At 39.7% G+C, this 23,537-nt stretch overlaps 2 protein-coding genes across 3 annotated transcripts in view; one reads left to right on the top strand and one right to left on the bottom strand.

Moving 5' to 3' along the window:
• RPP30 (ribonuclease P/MRP subunit p30) overlaps window positions 1-10,504 on the top strand; it is a 30,732-nt gene extending 20,228 nt beyond the window's left edge. The window contains exons 8-11 of one of the 2 annotated variants that reach the window (XM_084634660.1): window positions 229-258; window positions 621-658; window positions 1,965-2,044; window positions 8,252-10,497. In XM_084634660.1, coding sequence (XP_084490786.1) covers window positions 229-258; window positions 621-658; window positions 1,965-2,044; window positions 8,252-8,358 — 255 coding nt within the window. In that variant the 3' untranslated portion in view covers window positions 8,359-10,497. Of the gene's footprint in view, window positions 1-228; window positions 259-620; window positions 659-1,964; window positions 2,045-8,251 lie in introns of both variants that reach the window. The other variant, XM_084634661.1, reaches the window with a different exon arrangement.
• A 764-nt stretch (window positions 10,505-11,268) lies between these two features.
• On the bottom strand, window positions 11,269-21,038 carry ANKRD1 (ankyrin repeat domain 1). Its single transcript, XM_084633003.1, has 9 exons — window positions 20,849-21,038; window positions 18,632-18,811; window positions 16,583-16,720; window positions 16,366-16,473; window positions 15,512-15,610; window positions 14,085-14,183; window positions 13,821-13,919; window positions 13,535-13,633; window positions 11,269-12,172 (listed from the first exon to the last, which is right to left on the bottom strand). The coding sequence occupies exons 1-9, from the start codon at window positions 20,873-20,875 to the stop codon at window positions 12,062-12,064; spliced, it is 960 nt and encodes a 319-aa protein (XP_084489129.1). The 5' UTR covers window positions 20,876-21,038; the 3' UTR covers window positions 11,269-12,061.
• Window positions 21,039-23,537: the final 2,499 nt, after the last annotated feature.

The raw sequence follows: 23,537 nt of genomic DNA on the forward strand, positions 1-23,537 counted from the left end.
CTTGCAAAGCTGGTAGATGGTTTTAGTTTATTATTTCTAAGGAGCCATGATCTATAATCTTCATGGATTTGCCTGTTCCAGAAAGCAGCAGATACTTTAGCTAGATAACAGAATTAACTCTTAACTTTAAATGATATTCATAGGAGTATTAGTGTTGGGTTTATGTTAATCTTCAATTTATTAATAACATTTATCTAAGATTAATGCTTGTTCTCCTTTATTCTCTAGAACATAATTATATCCAGTGCAGCTGAAAGGGTAAGTCAGTATTTTTTTAATGTAAATAAGTTTAATGTAAATAAATTTCTGCTAGAAATATAAGCATCAATATAATTACTCTTTTGAATTTTTATTTTGGTTTCTTGTGTATCATTTTATTGCATTTTCTTAATTCTGCTAGTGGAAGTGGGCACTTCCTGTTTTCCCTTGGTGATAGCAATTGTCTTGCTCTCATGTTAGCATCTTCAACAACTCGGGAAATTATTAAATTAATTATATGAAATTTAAATTAACAGTTAATGGCTGATAGTTTCTGTAAATAATCTTATTTTGCAAACTGTGACTCTCTAAAATAAATAGAGGGGGTGTGTAGATATTCTCACTTGTGTCTTCTGTTTTAGCCATTAGAACTTCGAGGTCCTTATGATGTGGCTAATCTGTATCCTTTCCCAAGTAAAATCTGATCTTTAAGAATAATGTAGGAAACTTGCAGTTGACTTTCAAATATTTTGGTATTGCAATAAAAATATTTCTATGCCTTTATCTCCCCCACCCTCCAGACCTTTTTAAAATTTGTGACTTACATAATTGTGACTTACATAGTGATTGTAACAGAACTCATGGCAGCAGGAAGGTTGTTTGAATTATTAATTTCAGAACCAAATTCATAGACTAAAATCTCTTCTGTATTTCTAAAGTATGTCTCCAGCTGCAGTGTTGAATAAAACAAAGTTTAAAAATAAAATAAAATAAAAATACCTTTCTGTGAAAAGATAGGGTGCAATCTATCTGTACTAGAACTCTTTCAACATAAGCATTGCAACTATAAAAAGACTGTTAAATAACTCTAATTTGCTTTGTCCTCAGTAGGAGTGTTTGGGTTCTTTTGTGATTAGGTAAACTATAATGCTTTTATAATACAGTGTCAGATCTGAGAAACAGATTTTGGCTTCACGCTTTAATACTAGAGAATGACAATACTGCAACTGGCAATAACAAAACAAAACAAAAAAAAAGTAAAGTCTCCGCATTCTAGTTTGTCACTCTTGGAGAATATGGGTATGTGTACACCTGCTATATTTCATACCATGAGGCCAGTTGACGATTTCCTTCCTGAATCAGGATTCTGAATGGGTATGGGAGAGTGCCAAACTTGTTTTGTCTGATTAGAAAGTAGATCCAAGTTTCCTTTTCTTCCCAAATTAGGAGGATTCTCCCCCTCCTGCAAGACTTCAGAATCCTCTGTAGGATGGAAATTCCATTTTCTGGCCAACTCCTAGTCCCCTTCACAGTGCCCTACCAAACCACGTTTCAAACCAGGTTCGATGGAACAGCATATAAACATGGTTTCCTAACTTCATTGAAAGGCTAGTTTGGACAGGGACAAGTCTGGAGAAGAATACTCAACTGGACTGAAGATTCTGTCCTCAAAAGGGAATGGGTTCTTCAGCTTAGGGCCTGATTCAGCCTTGCTTAGGGCCTGATCCAACAGTAGAATCAATAGAATGTTGACAATGTAAGTACTTCCATTGGCTTCAGTAGGCATTGAATCAGATCCTCTATACTTTAAGTGCCATCCATATAATAGTACCACTCTTTGAGTAACTTTATGCAAGATGTCATTCTGACTTGCAGCTTTGATAGTTCCCAGTTACTTGTCAAGTGACCAAATCTACCCCAGGGGAAAGAACCTCTTAATCTGTTCACTCCTTTTTGTACACTAAGCTCCTTAACAAAGGTGACAGAGGTTTGTTGTTTGGCCTGTCTGAAAGTGACGCCAAGGCAGCTATTTCTACCAACTGCAGAGCAGTCCTCCTTCATGGAGGTGAGTAAATAGCACAACTATCTTCTGTTTCACATTAATTTACATAATTTTTTTTAGTAATGCAGCTCTGACACCTTATTTTCCAAATGGTGCTGGGCCCTCTCTTAAAGGAAGAGTCTTCTTGGAATTCTTCTTTCTCTAGGTGATGATCCACAGGTGCCTCTTCTCCATTCCATGTACTTTTCTCTCCCTCAGTGCAGTGGCCTTCCCCAAGGAGTAAGAGGAAATGAATGGGTCTTGCCAGTGGTGGTGATTGCCTTGGAATACTTATAATAGTACTTATGGGGCTCCTCTGGGAAAGCACAGATCATAGAATCAAACCGCACATCAGTCTATTACATTATGTAGCAAAATAGCATTTTGATTCATAAGGGCCAAATCCTGGACTGGCTGAGATCAGTGGGAACTTTGCCAATGACTTCAATAGGATCAAGATTTGGCCTTAAATGACAGCAGATTCTGTTGCATTCACACTCTTTATGCATGTCTGTAGATGCCCCTGTCTTCCCTTTGTGACTTTTCATTTTACATTGACTTTATTCATTGCTGCAGTATGCTGTGAGAGCACTTCATGAATGATGTGAAATCAAACTCAGTGTTCTCTCGTTGGTAAGAAATGATACTAGCAGAGGTGCAATGTTCTGAGGTATTAGAAGATTAGAACTTGTATCACTGTGCTTTCAGCATAGAAATCTATACAACTACTATAATTCTTATATGCTCATATATGTCATCATTGAACAATAGGCAGAAGGCAATTTGGCTCTTACCTACTACGGTGGAAATCAACAATCTTCCAGTTGTATTATGTGCTGCATTCACTGGCACATAGAGATGAATAAGACAACATGCCATATATCAATTTAAACATCCTAGTTTCCCAGTTAGCCACTTTACAGCGTGCCACTAATTCCTCTCCCCACTCCCTCCCTCCTCCCCCAATAAAAACTCTTATCACCTCTTAGCAACTCCTTGTTTTAATTTGTTTACTCTGGCTTGAATCTCTTTCACTGTAAGAGAGGTCTGCCATGTGTACCATAATAAGTGGTGTGAATGACTGGTCAGTTTTGACCATAGAAATAATTTAATACCAGAATTGAGTTGCTCTATGTAGAGAAGACACACTGGGTCTGGACCTGGAACTCTAACTACAAAACAGGTGGGACCTGAAACTGTTGTCAATGGCATGTTTGACTTCATGTAGAAGTCTGAGCCTATTCACTGTGAGCCTCTATCCTCTTGCCAATCTGCAGTGACAGTAGTAAATTGAAACTGCATTGCCCTGACACACAGTGTACTTGCTCACCCTTTACCGTGATGTTGAAAAAAGCTGATATTTTCTTTACCTGTCCAAAAAAAGTGCTTGCCCAGGATGAGTGAGCAGTTCTTTTGCAAGGTTATCTTAAGGTAGGTTTCCTGTCTGCTAGCAATACATGTATTGTACATGGAGTTTTTTTTTCTTCCCAACAACTAGACGAGTATCTTTCCAGTTAATGTTGGTGAAAATTGCATGTATGGCTTGGGGATACTAGAATACTTGACAAGTGGTGGTGTTAGGTGCCATTATAACTTCCCGTATCAGTTTTCATCCTTCTGTAAAGTAAAGTGTTTTTGAATAGATTGAAATGCTTTAGGTGCAGGTAGATAGAATGAAAATGCTGAAGAGGGTAACACTCAAGTCTGTGTTATGCCGTTGCTTTTTAATACTTCAAAAGTAAGATGCCCCCAAATCAGATTTAAAAAAAAAATTTTACTTATTGTGAAGGCCTGAACTGATCCTGATTTGAAGTTTGACAATGCATTACGATTTTTAAATGTCCACTTTTAAAATCTTGGGATGCAAAGGAATTTTAAAGAACAAGAAATTTTGTTCAGAAGTGCTGAGCTTTTTCAAATACTCTGGAGAAAAATGTTACATCTTCCAAAAGACAACATGTGTATCCATTCAGACACACTGCGGTTGGCCTTTCTGCAAGGCCTTTTCACATGGAATACAAATAAGATTTCAGGAGTGGAAAATAAAGCCTAAACTTTTATCTAGTTGCTTTTTATAGCTTGGTGAGTTTAAAACACTGTGGCTGTGTTGTGACTATTATTCTGCCTTCGACCTTAAGGGCTTGTAAATGAAACCACATTTCAAAACCCTCACAGCTAAATAAATGCTTTGTGCAGCACTTGGGTGGTAGCCTTGTTCTAAACCAATTAAACTACCCTAGACTCATAGATTCCAAGGCCAGAACATGCCATTGTGATCATTTAGTCTGACCTCTTTTATAATACAAAATAACTCCTAGAGGATATCTTGTAGAAAAATATCCAATCTTGATTTGAAAATTGTCAGTGACAGAGAATCCACCATGACCTTTAGTAAATTGTTTCAATGGTTATTTACTCTGTGTGAAAATTTTATGCCATATTTCCAGTCTAAAATCGGTCTAGCTTTATCTTCAGGCTATTGGATCATGTTATAACTTTCTTTGCTAGACCGAAGATCCCATTTTTTGGTCTGCTTGTAGGTACTTGCAGACTGTAATCAAGTCACCTCTGAACCTTCACTTTGTGAAGCTAAATAGATTGAGCTCCTGGAGTCTATCACCATAAGGCATGTTTTCTAATCCTTTAGTCATTCTCGTGGCTCTCCTCTGAATGTCTCCAATTTTTCAACATCCTTCTTAAATTGTGGGCATCAGAATACTAGAGAGAGTATTCCAGTGCCAAATACAGAGGTAAAATAATCTCTTTACTCCTACCCAAGGTTCCCCTGTTTAGAATTGAATTAGCCCCTTTGGCAACAAGGTCACACAGGGAGCTCATGTTCAGTTCATTACCAAACATGACCCCCAGATCTTTTTCAGCATTATTGCTTCCCGCAACAGTGTTCCCCGTTCTGTAAGAATGGCCTACATTTTGTTCCTAGATGTATACAGTTATGTTTTAGCTGTATTAAAACACACATTGTTTACTTGCACCCTGTTTAACAGGCGATCCGGATAGCTCTGTATTAGTGACCTGACCTCTTAATTATTTACCACTCCCCCAATTTGTGTGTCATCAGCAAACTTCATCAGTGGTGATTTAATGTTTTATTCATTGAATAAAATGTTGAATAGTATAGAGCCAAAAACATATCCCTGTGCGAACACACTAGGAACACACCCCTTTAGCTATGATTCCCCATTTACAGCTATATTTTGAAGCCTGTCAGTTAGCCAGTTTTTAATCCATTTAATGTGCACCATGTTAATTTGATATTTTTCTAGCTTTTTAAATCAAAATGTTGTGCAGTACCAAATCAAATGACTTACAGAAGTCTAAGTATATTACATCAACACTGTTACCTTTATCAACCAAACTTGTAATCTTTTAAAATATCATCCTAAAAAAAGGTATCGTGTTAGTTTGACAGGACCTATTTTGCATAAAACTGTGATGATTTGCATTAATTACATTATCCTCTTTTAGTTGTTTATGAATTGAGTACTGTATCAGCTGCTCCATTATCAATTATCAATGTCAGTCTGACAGACCTATAATTACCCAGGTTACCCTGTTCACCCTTTTTACATGTTGGGGCAACATTAGCTTTCTTCCAGTCTTCTGGAACTTCTTCAGTGTTCCATGACTATTGAAAACCAACATTAAGAGGACAGTGAGCTCCTCAGCCAGCTTTTCTAAAATTTTGGATGCAAGTTATCTGGACCTGCTGATTTAAAAATGGTTAACTTTAGTAGATGCTGTTTAACATCCTCCTGAGATGCTAGAGGAATGGAAAGTATGTTATCATATGATGACATTGTATCATCTGTTTATTTCGCCAAATACAGAACAGAAATATTTATTTAACACTTCTGCATTATTATTGATAATTCTACCACTTCCATCTACTAATGGATCAATACCATTGACAGAATTCTTTTTGTTCCTAATATATCTAACTTCCTTATTGTCCTTAACGCTGCTGGCCATGGCTTTTTCCTTGTGTCCCTTTGCTCCCTTATCAATTTTCTACAATTTCTAACTTCTATATATTCGTTACGGTCAACTTCAGTGTTCTTCCATTTATGTATTAGGTTTTTTTTGTAGCTGCCTTTGCTTTCCTTCGAAACCGTTTTTTAACCAATATGGCCTTCTTCCTTGATTGTGGATTTTTGGGCATCTAGTAAAATTAGCAGAATTAGCATAAGGATTATTTATGCCCTACTGCTGTAACTAGGTGCTAATTGATTAATGCAAAGCCACACTGCCACTACTTAAAAGTATTACAAGTCGGTGCAAAACTGTTTTTCTCTCTGTGGTATTAAGCTGAAACAAATCCACTTGATTTTGTATTTTAACTAATTGTCCAATTTATAAGATATTTTTAAGTGGGTTTGGCAGTTTTAGCTGCTTCTGTTATATCAAGAAGTCCTAAAGGCCTTTTTAGTCTTTCAGGATAATCTTTATTTTTCCTTGTTTGTTTTTTTAACTTCAGAAATATTGGGTATATCAAATTTGATGTTCCCTGGTTTTGCTGGAGCATCACTTGGGGACTGTTTGGGACGGGGGAAGAGGAAGGGGAGAGTCATGCAAGTGACTACTGTGAGATTGCACGCCTTAGCTGAAGGGAAGCAGGGTGTCAAATGTTTAACAGAAGCATCTTTTCTCTAAAATGTTCATTAGTCCATTGATTGTAGCCAAAGGAAAACAGAGTTTTAAACAGTCTGAACAAGTCCTTGTTCTGTTATAATTCAGCTTTGTCTCCTGACTCTTGTGAAGTCATAATATAATTAGTTCTCCCATTGCTGTAGTCTCCAGGCAAAACAAAGACCTGAATTTCTATCTTTTAATTTCTGCTTTAAAAAAGCACAAACCCTTTCCAGCCTTCTTCAGGGCACAAGCCCACTTTTCTCTCTCCCTTTTCAGGTCACCTTCAGGAGCTACTTCCTACCCTCAGTTACTATCTGTAGCTTCCTAAATCATGGGCTTACAAGGATCTGAAAGCCATATTTGCCCCTTGTCTATCTTATGGCAAGTATTCCTGTGTTCTCTACGTTCAGAATCTCAGGAATTGAGACTATAGAAAATACAATGTATAGATATTATCCTGCCTAATATTGGTGACCCGTTTTGGGTCTTATCTACGCAGATAACTATGTACCTTGTAACTGACCAGTGCAAGTCATTGCTTATTCCTATGCAGCACATCTGCACTTGGGGTTTGCACTGGAACAGCTGCACCAATAACCAACTTTAAACCATCCCCACCCTCCTGGTACACAAGACCTTCAGCTCTTTCCCTACTGATGGTGCCGGAAAGTTCAGTGTGCATGCTTTCTATGTCAAGTGAGTGAAGTGTGGAAACTGTGCTCTCCACAATAGTAGTTCCAGAACAAGTCCACTGAACTCCTCTGAGACATCACAGGAGGATCCCCAAGAAATAGAGGAATGGTAGGTAGTAAACTCACTTGCATGTATCAGGATGAGCAGACGTGGGGATTGAATTAGTGATCCCGCTTCCTTTTCCATTCCCTATGGCCTGTGGGGTCTTGTGATGCCAAAAGTCAAGATAATTATGCCTGAAGAAGAGGAGCTGGGTGTCTGGGGGACTCAGTGAATGTGAGTGGAATGCAATTTGCAATGGCCCTTGTGTGAAACATACAGGAATCTGTTCTCCAAAATCTGAGAATTTGGGGTTTTCCTTTGGGAAGGAGGAATCCAGCAGTCTCTGCAAAGCTGGATGAAATGACCTTGTTAGCATCTTGTTACCCAGTTCTGTGGTATAATTTAGGAGACTGAAATAATTAATCTTTTGAATATGCACTTGTTGTTCTTGGGTTTGAGCATCTTTGTGTCTGCTGCCTTTTTTAATGTGTTTGAGTGCTCTCATTTTAATGCTTCATCACTGTATGAAATGTACAGGCTGCTACTATGGAGAGCAAAGGGGACGCAATGCCACATGAAAAGAGGGAATTTGGGATTGGCAGAATGAGGCAATCTGGAGTTACCTCCCATATGAAATAGGCAACAGAATGCAAATTTGAGAAGTACTGCATTAGTAACATACAATTCAGATCCATTGCATTGTGCTGGCATTATCTGTGGGGGGGAGATGGAGAAGTACTTGTTAGGCACAAGTATGGAAACAGACTGAAATGAGCAGTTAACATATTCATATCACTTTTACTTGATCTGTTTTAAACTTTGGTTTTTTTCATTTTTAAATTCCAGAAACCAGAAAGACTGCGTTTGGGGTGGTGTACACGAAGAAAACCCCCCGAACATCAGAGGAGGAAGGTGTTCTCCCAGTCCGCAAGAAAGCCAAGACTGAAGTATGAGGATCAAACCCAACTTCTCAGCTTCCACAAAGTCCTTTCCTCCCATGCTACCCACCCACAATTCTTTGATGCATTATTTTAATTTGTTCCGCTAAGAATATTTTATTAAAAAAAAAATGTTTGTGCAAGAATAAGGTTATTGAAATCCGTAACATTTCACCCCAGCAGAATGATCTTACTGCTGATGGCAAAAGGATAATGTAGGACTGGTTTGCCGCTGCAGGCCAATGGGGGCTGTGGGAAGCAGCATGGGCCAAGGGATGTGCTGGCTGTTACAGCGTGAATTTTACAGCTACATACATCTTTCTATACGTTGACATGATTTTACAATTAGCCCTTCTAAAACGTGATCACCACTTCTTCTCTTCATCAAAGTTTAGAAAGCTTCCAGATATTTTACCTTGCCATTGCAAGCCAGTACCCACAATCCCCCCACTGGCATAAGAAAAATAGTTGCGTGGTGCAGAATAGCATTGTCTAATTTTGTTTCATTATGATAGTCTGCTGAAAGGGAGATTCTGGCATCTTTGAATTACAAAGAAATCCCTTGTCAGTTACTTGTATTACAATAGCTCCTACTGGCTTGAGCCCATTATATTAGACATGATACAAAGATATAACTAAAAGACAGTCCCTGCCCAGAAGATCTTAAAATCGAAATATAATACGAGACAACGGCTAATTATAGCAGACACACAAGAAGAGCCTAAGGTAACAGTGAGATGAGTGTGATCAATGCGATAAGCAGAGGTCACAACATGCCAGCTGCTTAACCTCTGTCGCAGTAACCTTAGAGAAATAAAACTTGCATTAGGGTCTATGTTCTCCAGCAAGAGCATCTATTCTGTTACCAGTTCCTACCTCAATGTGTGTAATCCAGCTGCCTGCAGATTATAATCAACTCCCTCCTGGAAAACGTTTTTAGGGCTCTTCCAAGTCTTGATTAAGGCTTTTCTTTTGATGGTGAACTATATGAAAGAGGGGTAAGAGACTGCAATGGACCGGCTGTGTGTCAAACTATGACTATTTCAGCCCTTTGGCCACCGCTGGAAGCAAGCTGAGAAATGCTAATTATAGCTTGTAACATGCTGCAGGGGTCCTTTTGCAGTAGATTTACAGAAGGTAAAACTCAACAATTGGACTAAGCACCATGGATGGATTTTTGCTTTAAAATACACGAACACTTTTAGAAATGGAGTGTGTTAGTCACAAGAAGCTTTTGAGTTTACAATGCAATTTTTGCCCTTGATGCCGTTGACTTTCTTTGACTTTGTGCTTGACCTGTGTCCTGTTGTTGTCAGTCACTGGGTATCATTACATTAGTTTGTCCTTTAATGAATCATAAACAAGATCCTGATATACTGGCTGAAACAAAAGAGGAAACTAAATCCAGCTGACTACTAACTATGAGAGTGGCACTGCCTTCTCTTGCCATGGCCAGAGAGGTACTTGCTTTGAGCAAGAGAGTAATTGCTTGTTGAATGATGCATAGAGAGAGGTTTGTGAACATGGAACAAGCAGCATGGTAATCTGGTTTACTATTTGTTTAACATCAGTTCCATGCTGGAGATAACCTTGCTAACAGCCTATACTATTTGTTCTTTATCTCCTCCCTCCCAAGCACTGTTAAAATAGTAGGGGAGACAACATTTAATTTAAATTTAATTTTGTTTTTCTGTCACACTAGCCTCTGAGGCCTGGACTGTATAAATATTTCTCAAGTATAAATGTGGACAAAATAAAAAGAGCCTATTTCATGTCCTTTTTCCAGCAAGTTCCGTTCTCGGCTCTCATGGACACTGAGCTGGTCTAGTGCACAGAAAAGCAGCATAGCTGCAGTATGTGGGTGGTGGGCAGTGACAGGGATCTACTATGACTCAACAAAGAGGAGCCTATTAGTGAGTCCCAGCATTTACAAAGATTTTTGTAAGTACTTGCATATAGTGGGCTGGATTAATTAGGGGGCACTTTGGAAAACACTTGTCCGAGAAGAGGATGATCTGTTTCATTCATCATCAAGATAGGTGGCTGCTAATAGAATTCTCTAGGTATTGATGCTTTGTGGGTAGATCACAGCTGTGTTCTTTTGTTGTCATATTTGGTTATAATCGCACTCCTATGCAAAGCCACACTTTTGTAATACAGTATTCACACATACTGCCAAAGTCTAAATATAATTAACTGTTTTTAAATGACTGTCCTACCCATCATTTGCAGCAATGTATCACAAGGACTTGATTTAGTTTCTTTCTAATGTTTGCGGACTCAAGTGTGACTGAACTGGGGGAGGGAGGAATACACAATGGGGCAGTAGTAGTTCTCTCATTTGGGTGGCTGCGGCACTGGTGTGGTTTTAATTAAATGCAGTGTAAAAGTCCACTGTAACATTAAAAGATCTAGAACTCCCACCTGGTGCATCCACAGGGATTAGATTAAGGGAGTGCGGGGGAGAATATAGTTTTGCTTTCTCTACTAAAAGCAAAGAGAGAGCTGCTCTTCCTCTCCCAACATGGGCAAGTACAGCTCCCCCACTTCCTTGGCTGGTGCTGTTCAAGCTTCCCATCCTGTCTGGCTCTGCTTTAGCTACTGCTTAGCTGAGGAGCTGATGCCTATTCAAACTCAAATCAAAACTGAATTTTTAACTTTGGTATTGACCACTATCTGTCTAACCTTAAAAAAAAAAAAAAAAAAAAAACACATACAAATGAAGCTAAAAAGGCATTTAATAATGAAAACACAGTACTTCAGAGCTGGTAGCTCCAGGTAGCTGAGTAATTTTTGAAAGAAACTACACCTAATCATTTAGCTAACAAAGGGAAAGCAGTGGACTGTCTGGCAGCATCATGGTGCTCCCTCCACACAATTTCACCTGGCAAAATACACTCGGAAATAAAAAGAGCCACCCAGTTTATTAAATTTTAAATAAGATAAATACAAAATGTACATAAAAAGCAGTACACATTTACAAATATACATCTGTCTTTCCTTAAATCAGCATTTACCAGCTTGTCAGAGGTGCATGCTCCTTCACGATCGTCCTCTTAGCTTCAGAACATTGTTTGACCCAGCAACCGAACAATTACTTAATGTTTGACTTGGCCTTCTTTATTAATGGCTAAACAACACAAGTCCAATTACTGACCTGTTCCTTTAATTCCACTTGGCATCTTAGTAAACCTTCCATTGCTTTCTACTGTCTTCCACATATTGCCACTCATTTTTACCAGCTTACTCTAATACTGAGAGTTAACAGAGACAGGGCAACAATGACATGTTAGCTAATTAGGTCTATAGAAAGGCTTGACAGGAGTACACTTGGACTGCTGACTAAGATAAGGGTGGGGAGGGTGTTAATATTGCCGACTGATTCAGGTTACCACAGTAGTAACTCTAGCTTTCTGTATAAAAACAACGGTAACATGACTTGTTGACAAAGATCAACAAAGATAATCATTTGAACTAACAAAATAAAATAAATAGAGCAACTTTTAATCAATGGAATTTTAACACAAATGGTTTTTAAATATTTCTGAATCTTTGTTCTAGAGTATTCCAACAAAGGCAGCTACAAATAATCTGCTAGGCTACACTTTTTTCTTCAGTAAAAATAGCATGTTCAGTGCAATTTTTCTTGAGGTTGGTTGGTGCCTTTAAACTGTTGAAGAGAAGACTACTTTTCTCCAGGCAAGTAATTTTTCTCTCTTCAGAATGTGTTTATATGGGAGTTCTTGTGGGAGTTCTTTTTAAGGCTGTTGAATATCTCTTTGGTGCCATTCTGCCACTGAAGAACAAGATCCATAGGGGTTTTCTTTTCCTATTCAAAAAAGAGTGAGGGGAACCAGGTTTAATTTCAATTGGTAAACTTACGTAAATTAATGTCCCTGTTCTCTTCTAGTTCTGTGTGTCAGACACATATGTCTAATGTATGGTCTTTCTATATTTGATGACACCTAAGTTCTGACAAACTCATCACCATGGTATTCACTGCCCTGCTCTATAGAAGTATTCCTGCTCCTTTCAAAGTTAGCAGCTAACAAATATCCACTAATTTCAGTGGTTGCAGGAGCAGACGCTGTTAGTAAACGTCCTGATCAATAATAAAGCACACTTTAAATTTAATCTGTTAAAATATCTAACTTTTCAGTTACACAAAGTTTATTTTGTTTTAGCTTAAATTAATCAGGAATTTGGTTAGCTAAACCATAAATCACTCAAACTGAAATAAGTGGGGGTTGCAACAGTTTAACTAAACAGCTTTTAAAAAAAAAAAATCACACTTTAAGCTAAACAGGTACAACTTGTTGTAGACAAGGCCTAAGCGAGCAGATTTTTGGCTTTCAGCACTTATTGTCCATTCATCATTCTTCATACATATGCTGATGAATATGGTCATTAGTGACTGTGTTACAGAGGGACTAAATAGAGTGGACTGAGGAAGTTGCCTGGCAGTCTTAGCAAAGTGCAGTCCCTGGGCAGCAAGGCAGATAACAATTTGGGAAAAATCCAAGTGCAAAAATTGGTGATTGATGGCAATAGAGGTCACTTTCCAGCCTTCCATGGCTTTGGGAAAAACATTTCCTGATTTTGTGAGCAGGGATGAGTATTTTAACAACTGGTTACAGACATTTTCCTGTTACTCCATAGCTGCTACTGTCAGAATTACCAAATGCAAAAGGTCACTTTTTGGGCTTCCGAAATTAATCTTTAAAAGTTCTGCTTAGCCAGAGTTCTCCCTGATTGATTTATAGGTCCAGCTGGTCAGGTTACTAATGAACTATTCATCCAGACACAGCCAAGACCAGCCATCAGCTGACTTTCTTTTTAAGGGGTTAAGAGTTAACTTCAGTTTGTGATGTTTAAAATATTACGAACATACAGTGAAAGTGCAACAGGTTGTAAGAAAGAATCGCTACAAAATAATAATAATTCTGCATTTTTTTTAAGATAGGTCACTTGGGTAGATTTAAGGTGGGGTACAATTTTAAATCAGAGTTGGATAAAAAAATTGATTTTTTTAAAAAATGTACTGAAAATTTTTCATAAAACAGACCATTTTTCAATACGTTCTACTTTAATCTTAAATAAGAGGTCAGACTAGATCATCCTAATGGTTCTTTCTAGCCTGCAGATCTATTAAACTATTCTGATGGGAAGATTCTGTACTAATCTTACTTACACAGTTCCTTATATGTAGATTTGCTCCATACGTAATCAGGAGTCTAATCATTTTATAACGATTCAGCCTCACTGCATCATGAAGTGGTGTATCTCCTTCCTAAAACAAACAAAACAAGATTGATTGCTGGCTTAGATTCTGCTGTGCTCACCCATCTTTCAAGACTGAACAAAGGACACAGTCATTTTACAATCAGGTGGAATTATAAAGGCATATTGTCAGCTCAGTGCTAGATTGTAATTGAGAGTTAGCCTCTATGTTAAGTAAATTTATATATTTTACTTACTCTGTCTTTGGCATTGAGCTCTGCTTCACAGGCAATGAGGTGCTCAGCACATTCATACTGACCCGTCCTCACAGCTACGTGCAAAGGTGTACTGAGCAACTAGTCAACGGGAGGGAGAAAACAATCAGAGGGAGCAGGAAAATCATCAACAAAAAATAATCAAATCTGATTTAGAGCCAGTACATGATGAACAGCTGCCAAAATAATGAACTGAGGATCGATCCATTTTTCACATCCAGCTTAAAAAGCCATATAAGAACATACCTTGTCTCTGGCGTTTCTGTTTATTCCTTTGTTGAGCAGGAATTTCAGAACTTCCAGGCTTCCCCCACGACATGCCCAGTGAAGAGCAGTAGATTCAAGCTACAACCATAAAATAATTGAACCAAAACCCAACAAATTAAACAATTGTGATAAAACCAATATTTATTCATTTAAAAATTTTTAATTCAGTCTAACCTAAATCAAATTACTGCAAGTCAGCGACCACTGAGCTGTAGCTATTAGCAGCTTTTTCTTATTTGGCCCGACTGTCTCTAGCCCTGCTGATTTGTCATCCTTCACAATCATTGCATGTTGTACTTAAAGGCAGTAGGATCTGGCAACACTGCAATAGTAGAGGGTGTCTGGGCCCGGCTATGGGTTACCTGATGATTATAACATGCCTTAAATTAAACCTGTACTAAGTGCAGATTTATTTTTCTACACAGTAATTTAAAACAAGAGGTCCAAAATTTTCAAACCTGGCTGCCTATATGGAGGCCCTCCCTAATTTTGAATGATCTGCCCTTTCAAAAGTGTCCAGCACCCACAAATCTCAGTGAACTCAACGGGAGCAGTGAGTGATCAGCACTTTTAAAAATCAGGCTACTTATATTTGGGTGCCTGCTATGGGTTTAGAAACCTAACTCTGGGCAGCCAAGTCTGGTGTTCAGTTTTTGATGTCTAGCAATTTTTTTTTTTTTACTCTGTTTTGTTGCCTTTTGGACTCCAAAACATAAGAAAAACAAAGCTCAGTGTAAAGAACCATTATCTTTTCCAAGCTCTTCTGCAGATGGGGAGGGGTCCCTCTCACCATCTACTCCCCAGGTTTCCTCCTGCCTCTTGGGAATCCTTCTTGTTCCTTCATCCCTTCTACAACTCCCACCTCCAGTCACTGGAAGGTTAAGTGAGGCTTCTCTGTTCCCTGCAAATAGTCGGGAGGGGAGAAGCAGCAGCAAATGCTGTTGCTACTCAACCTCACTTAGGGACAGCATTCCAGAAGAGCAGTGTCCTCTCTTCTGCTCCGGGCTAAAATCCCAGCCCAGGCATTGGGGTTGTATTGCAGTGCACCTGCGATCAGTTGATGAGGCTGTTTCATCTCTACCACTTTGTAGAGGTGACAGGCCTTGAGTAGTGTCCTGATCCCAGGTTTGCTACTCTTTTGGGCTTTTGTCAGGCTCTGTTGTGAATAAGCAACAGAAGATATGCTGGGCAGTCTGTTTCTCATCCTCACATCTTTCAGCAGCCGATTTGGGGAGGGTGCAGGAGGAGGGGCAGACACCCTTCCCTTATATTTCCTTCTCAATAGTCCTGTTTTTGGGGTACACTCTGAAAAGCTGCTCTAATTGCTTTGTGACGGACCCTGTAATTCTGACGTCTCTTGTATGGGTCAGTGGGTTTTGCAAAGAAACTTAAACAGATGTATATACCATGTCTTGGAACTCAAGTTGGGCTCCAGCTTCCACTAACTTTTCCACCACTGTCAGATGTCCTTCTGAGCATGCCCTGTGCAATGCAGTGCGTTGGTACTGTCAATTAAAACAGGGATAAGTCAAATACTGTACATGGCACAGGGATTTGTGAAATCCTTTTCCTTCTCGTACCCTGGGATGATAGCAAACACACATTTTATGCTGATTCATTTCTGAGTGCGTATGCTTTTGAGACCTTAAATCTACTAAATTTTAATAGCAACCTCCTAGATGACAGCTGCCTACCCAGCACATTTTAGAGGGCATGAGTAATGTCTGCAATGTGGCATTCAAATTAAAAACCTTCTGAACCTCTTGAATTCCCACATCCATATCATACTATGTTACAAATGCACTTTAAAGCAGGGTATAGTGTAAGGAATCAGACAGTTCCTTCCTAGCTTGGAATGTGTTAGAGTCAGATATCCAAACAAAGCTGTGCTTTTTAAGAATGAAAGAATCCTGTTTTGGTAACTGTGCAGAAAGCCTTCTGTATTATAGCTCATTGTCGTGGAATCCTGCAGCATTGAAAGGCCTTTTGCCAAAGGAAATCAGGGTTTCCTGATTGCCAGCACGTTTCCAATAAATATACAGACTTTCCTAGGTAAAATACACTTTGTTCGTTCCCAGGGGTGCCTTTAAAGCAAGAAAACGTAGTAAGTTGTAGTTTCCTGTAGTTAACTCTCTTTCCTTTATGCTGCAAAAGGATAAGAGAAGCTACAAAATGTAACGGAAATTGGAATTTTGCCTAACTACACCCCGTGATCTCTTTTGCTGCTATCTTTCTGAAGTAATAAGAATAAAAGTTGTACCTTATCACAAGCATCTGGATCCCCTTTGTCTGACAGGTATCTTTCAATTACTGGCAATTTATTCTCCAGTGCAGCTTTTAAAAATGTAGGTACGTCCACTGGTTCTGACTGATGGAGACAAATTTACAGAATATAAGCGTGTGTTACAGCTGTACACTGCTCCAGAAATTCCATAAGTCTTTCATAAAAGAATGCACTTTCTAACAATGGAACTTACAGTAACTTCTGGTTCAGGTTCCTTTAAAACAGGCACCTTCAATTTTGTGCATTTTTTCCTTTTCTTCAGCTGAATAATTTTTTCAAGATCTTGCAAGTTTTCAAGTTTTGGTCTCTCCTCTAGCTTTTTCTTCTTGAGCTGAATGAAACAAGCAAATGATAAGACTGAGTCCAGAGGGAATGCAAAACTCCTTTCCTTTCAGCACGGCAATGCAGTTTACACTGTCAATCAAATAAATTCAAATGGGAAATAAGATGCCGCTGTTTAACTACATGGGATAATTAACCACTGGAATAGTAACTAAAGGATGTGGTTAATACCCCATCACTTGTAGCCTTTAAGTTAATTTGAATCTCTTTCTAAAAGTTATGCCCTTTCAATGCCCTTTCTATCCACATCCAATCCAGGAGTACAGTCCTCAAATATAAAGTGGATACCCTCTGATTTGCAGGGCTCTAGATATATAATTTGGATCCATATCCATCCACGATTTGCGGATATACACAGATTTGCAGGGCTCTACCTTTCAACCACAACTTGTGGTAGATGCAGTAATCACTGGGTGACATACTACAGCTTGTGAAATATAAGTCAGACAGATGATCATAATGGTCCCTTCTGACCGTAAATGTATGAAACCTGTGAATTGTGATGATTGTACTGATACTATGGATAGCAAAAGGAAAATACACCTTTAAATAAATGCAGGGTTCATACTGACCTGTAGTTTCATTCAGTATTGTTACACCGCAGTAATCTACTAAAAAGCTCACTGCTGTCCTCAAAAAGAGGCACCAGTAAATGCTTAAGGCCTAATTCAGATCTGGTGTAAAAAGGTGCAGCAGAAGTCACTATAGTTATACCTGCTTACAAGTATGAAATTGGCCCCTACTGACTAAAAAACTAACTGATAAAGAGCCAGATTCTACCATTCTTACCCATATTGTGTAGTCCTCTGGACTTCAGTAGGATTACTCAACAGGGCTGCAAGCTAGCAGGTGAGCCAGCCCTCTGATCATTTAGGCATCAGCCAGCTGCCTTAAGAAGTCTGATTGGGGAGGTATAAGCTAATTATCTGATCAGGTTGGAGGCTGGATAATCCAATTATATACCTCTGTTGATAGAGTAAGGTTGCAGGAAGGTAGTACAGGGGCTACAGAAGGAGTAAGCAGGACTATCTGAATGTAGTGCTCTCAAGAAAGGGTGATCTCTATACTTCCCAGGCTCTGCAGGAAAGGGTAAAGGAGGGATGCACTGTATGTAATTTTGTTGTATGGGAATGTAAATCAATCATGCGAAGTTGCTACTTGGTGGAGAGTCTGAGCGGTTTCTGGGACATCTGAGGGTGGGACCAGAGCATGCCCTGTTACAGTGCAACGTGAGGAGAGTAAAGGGGCTAGAATCTGGCCCTAAATAACTAAAAATGTAAAATGACTTGGTGCACAGACACTTCATGTCTATTTTAAGGGGAATTTTAATCAAGTAGCTTCACCTTTTCCTGTTTTGGATGTGCTCTGCAATGAGGGCCTCATCCAAAGCCACTGGCTTTCTGGCTAGTAAGCACATCGCAGGGTGTCCTGGAAAGGAAGGCCCTTAGTAACAGGAGATTAAAGTACAGAACTTTGCTATTAACACTTGGCAAGGGAATGGTATAAGTGAGACAGTTTGGGGAATAAGGGCTGTCTAGCTGATGGTGACAATGGTTATGTTTATGAATGGGAGAGCTTTTCCCATATATGCTACTCCTTAACATACTCTACAGCTGGCAGCAGGTACCTTCTGGACAGAAAAGATTCCTAGTTCTTCAGTTAGAAATTACAAATGAAGAGAGCTTTAGAAACAGCTTGACAGCATTACTGGCCTGATGCAAAGTCCACTGAAGACCATGGGATCCTTTCCTTTCTCACTGGGAAGTGAGCTGCAAAGGTTTTACTTCTTATGCTCATCATAAAATTATTTTAGTTAGAACAAAATCATGTGGCATTTTAGGGCTACACCAGTACAGCAGCCACATGATGATAAAAATGAACACAAAATCAAAGCGCTTACCTCTGCCTGTTGCTTTTTCTCCTTTTCATAGGTCAGGTTTCCTCGGGTCAGGGAGTGCTTAGGGAGTGTTTTAAGGTCGTCTTGTTTCTCTAATCTTACAGCAGTTTCGTACTCTCCATTTTTGAAGTCCTCTGGGAGGAAATCTACAGTCTCTTTACTGTCACTCTTCTTCCCTGTCACCTGTAAAAGGGAACACAATGTTTTGTGATTGCAGCACCATGTCTTAAGCACCCACCTACTGGGAACACTTAGTAGCTAGGAGCCAATTGCAGTGGTTAAAAAAAACCTATGTGTAAGTGTTCTATCTGTCCCTAGACTGTGTGTGTGTGACAGTCGGAACCCAGTGCTTACTCACACTCTGCAACAGGATTGGCTTTATGACAATGGTTGCTGCAATTTCATTAATGGCTTGATCCAACATCTATAGAAGTCAATGAAGAAACTCCCATTGATGTCAGTGGATGTTGGATCAGGCCCTGTAGCAGTTAGCATGGATTATGAAGTTCTGAATCCCCTTTCTGACTGGCTGGGCCTTGGTTGCTGCTCTGAGAACAGTAGTACTACTGCAGCAAGTGTCCGACGACAAAGCCAACATCTCTTTCTGTTTTCCCATTAATTTCTATCCTGTGTAACGTTCATCAGAGTCATAGAAGCTCAAGGTGGAAAGACACATTAAAGCAACCTGATCAACTTCCTATCAATGCAAAATCATTCCTTATTACTTATAAGCACAGTCTGCATGCTGCAGACATAGCTGAAGATATGCTAGTGTCCAGGAGCTTGCCATCTAATTCAGACACATACAATAGAGTTAAAACAGGTGTGATACATAGGCTAAGAGCCTGCTCCTCACCCAGTGAAGTTAATGGTAAAGTTCCCATTGACTTCAATGTTGCTGGATAATGGTAGCTTTAGGTAGTCTATACACACCAGGTGTTGTTGCTATGTCACAATACAAATGAGAACAGTCCTTGAAATTGTTTCCTATGATTGATAAAGTACTTTCAAAGTGTGTATGTTAACCTTTCTGTTTGGGATTTATTTTGCTAAAAGCATATGATCTGGAATGGTTTTGCAATCAAAAACTGTCACACAATTTGGTTTGTTGGAGAATTTAGCAGTGCAGAAATTGGAGGGACTTTGCCAAAGAATTTAACTCCAGTATTTACTAACTATGCTGTACAGCAATTCTATGTTAAAGTATTCTTCTGGGAGGAAAAGGAGTTTCCTAACAACATTCCAGTGTTCCTCTACATTTGTCCTGTTTGCTCAGTTTATTGGTCAAATCAAGTTTATGTTAGGCTGAACACTACAAATTATCTTTCAAAAAACTCCTTAAACCATGAAAAACAGTTTATAGGAATTTTTGTTAGTGATTCTCAATATTACATTAAAAGTACAAAGGAAACAGTCTTGCTTATATAATCTACACCAGTGACTCTCAACCTTTCCAGACTACTGTACCCCATTCGTGAGTCTGATTTGTCTTGCATGCAAGTTACACCTCACTTAAAAACTACTTGCTTACAAAATCAGACATAAAAATATAAGTGTCACAGCACACTTACTGAAAAATTGCTTATTTTCTCATTTTTACCAAATAATTATCAAATAAATCAATTGGAATATAAATATTGTCCTTACACTTCAGTGTATAGTATATTGAGTACTATAAACAGGTCATTGTCTGTATGAAATTTTAGTTTGTACTGATTTCGCTAGTGCTTTTTATGTAGCTTGTTGTAAAACTAGGCAAATATCTAGATGAGTTGATGTACCCCTGGAAGACCTCAGCCTACCCCAAGCGGTACATGTACCCCTGGTTGAGAACTAATTAACATCTAGACCTTTTTCTCCTTTTACTGAGTGCACCTTTTAAATGTTTGTGATTTGCATACAAATGCAGCAACTAAGCTTAAAAACAAAGTAAAAAGTATACAACAAATGCCAGGCTACACCATTTCTTCTGGTGAGTCATCTTCCAATACAAAACCCAGTCAACTACTTTGTTACATTACATGGTGAACTCAACACTCAAGGAATAATTAAAACAAGCTCCTCCAAGCATAATGTGATATAATAGGTATAATTATGTACCAGAATATCACAGTGATAGTTGTCCTTTAAGTACCTGTAATAATAAAGACTCCCACTGATTAGTTACAAGAAAAATCCTGAAATAACAATAATTGTGAATGAAAAGTAGCTTATACCTACCAGCTCCTCTACTTTCAGCATCATCATGTTTGCCAATGGTTGTAGGTTGTATTCCTTTATGATTGAAATCCGCTAGTGCTCAGGTCAGCTCTGCTGAGACTCACCACGATAGCTTAGCTTATATATCTTTGGGAGAACTTAGACTGAGTGAGATAATCTTCCAACCTGGGAATCTAAGTACATGCCTAATGCTGCCAGCTCAGAGGTAGGTACAGTCTCATTCCACATGTGTTAACTAGCCAGACCTAGTGTCGGGGTCAGGATAGGGTGGGGGTGTTCCGTGGCAGAGGGTTAGGCTTACAGTCTAACCACACTGAATATGTGACTCATTATGCAACATGAGCTCATCATTCCATTGGCAATGACTAAATAGCTCAGCAATGCTAATCATTCTGTCTATCCAGTGCCCACTAGGACAGCTGTCTGTTGATATTGCTTTTTTCCCCCACCCCCCTGACTTTCAGACCACTAGGAGATACCGGAAAGGGTAAGTGACCCATGTGCAGCACTTGTAATAATATTTTTCTGATAAGTGGACTGACAGCCCCTTAGGTTTTTGGGAAGCCATTCTTTTCATTGTGGTCTATTCCTGGACCGTAAACAATTTTAGAGGAAAAGATTTTTCTTAACATGAGGCCACCCTTCTATATATGTTGGAAGGAATTCTCTGAAGGGATTACTAAGACAGAAAGATGTCTCTGGTGCTAAAAAGACCTATGACATGTTAAGTTATAGTCAGTGTAAGACGTCAAAAACAGCCAGCTTTGCATTTTCCCTGGAAGCTGTCACCGATTATAAAGAGAATAATAACTTACAACCTGTTACTCTACAAAAAAGTAAAATAATTGCTGCTTTCTCAAGCAATATTCTCCTTTAGAATCTCAGGGAATATGGGTGCAAAAATGATCCACTTAGCAAGTGGACTTGGCTGATGCATATTAAATGGGGAGCAAGTTATGGGCAGAAGCAACTTTTCAGATTATTACAAAAAGGTGGACAAGCTCCTCGGCTGTTGAAAGCCAGCATAGATGCACTGACTACAGTGGGGCTATACTAATTAACATCAGCAGAGGATTTGACCCTGCATCTTTAGGAAAGGAAGATCTGTTAACCTTCAACTTTCAAATGCAAGGAGAAACCTGGTTTGGCACTTTCAGAAGCCTAGGTCCTCAGTCCAGCAAAGCCTGTGCTTAACTTTAAGCATGTAAGTCACAAGTTGGACTACTCAGGTGCTTAAAGTTGAGCATGGGCTTAAGTGCTTTGCTGGATCAGGGCCTGAGTGGCTAGGCGGTTGAGTAAAATTGCATTCATAATACTGACCTTTCAAGGTCCCTGTCCTCCCCATATCTATCCATCAGTAACTTTGAGTTACATTTTTAAACATGTCTACTAGCCCCCATCATACCTGCCCTCCCTTTCCCTGAAATGAATCTGGACATCAGGTGGTTCCTTTACTGCTCAAACAATGTGAGACATGGGAAGGTGAGCCCCAGAACTAAAATAGTGTTTGACTTGCTAGAGAGCCTTTCTGCATCTCCCTTCCCAAACACTAATACCTCCTAGTACATCACTCCAAAATAGTTGTGTTCTATATTGCATTTTAACCAGAAAATACTTTTGTGTTGCTGCTGTACATTATCTAGAACAGCAACTAACTCTGGCTTGGCTTTGCCTTGTTTGTAAAGGGGCCATAACAGGGGCTCTCCAACTGTTTCATAGGTCTGGACTACACTTTAAAATTTAGATTGACATAGCTACATCACTCAGGGATACGAAAAACGAAACCTAAGCACTATAGCAGTGGTCGGCAACCTTTGAGAAGTGGCGTGCCCAAGTCTTCATTAATTTAAGGTTTCCCATGCCAGTAATAAATTTTACATTTACAGGGGCCCCACAATGGAACCCCAGACTGGCAGCGGGCTAAGTGGGGCCGGCGGCCAGGACCTGGGCTTGCAGGGGGCCTGGCGGTTGGAACCCCAGACCAGCAGCGAGGTGAGCGGGGCCGGCAGCTCGTATCCCAGGCTGGCAGCAGGCTGAGCAGGGCTGATGGCTGGGACCCCGGCTGGCAAGGGGCCGGAGGCCAGAACCCCAGACCGGCAGCGGGCTGGGCTGGGTGGGTGGACAGAACCCCGGGCTGGCAGACAGAACCCCAGACCGGCGGCGGGCTGAGTGTGCAGAGCCCCCTGGCTGCCCCTATGCATAGGAGCTGAATGGGGGATATGCCAGTGCTTCTGGGAGCCGCACGGAACCATGGCACACACGGAGAGGGGCAAGCCCCCGGCTGGAGCACTGGAGCAGTCTCCCTGGTGAGAGCTCAAGGGCCAAATTAAAATGTCTGAAGGGTGGATGTGGTCCCTGGGCCGTAGTTTGCCCATCCCTGGTCTAGATAATACTTAGTCCAGCCTTGAGTGCAGAGGACTGGACTAGATGACCTCTGGAGGTCCCTTCCAGTCCTATGAGTCTATGATTCTAATGTTGAAGGTGCTCCGATAGTAGTAAAGGGTGACATGTAGAAATTTAGGTTGACTGAGAGTAAAATCTTAATTGAATTAAAAGAGTAAGGCTAGATCCTTACCTGATGTAAATTAGTGTAGGGCTGTTGATTTCAACAGCCCTACACTAATTTACACCAGCTGAGAATCTAGCCCAAATTCTCAGCACAATCACCTGATAGTGGAAGAAGAGGGAG

Source organism: Lepidochelys olivacea, assembly GCF_965140295.1.
Source record: "Lepidochelys olivacea isolate rLepOli2 genome assembly, chromosome: 7".
Lineage (NCBI taxonomy): Eukaryota > Metazoa > Chordata > Testudines > Cheloniidae > Lepidochelys > Lepidochelys olivacea.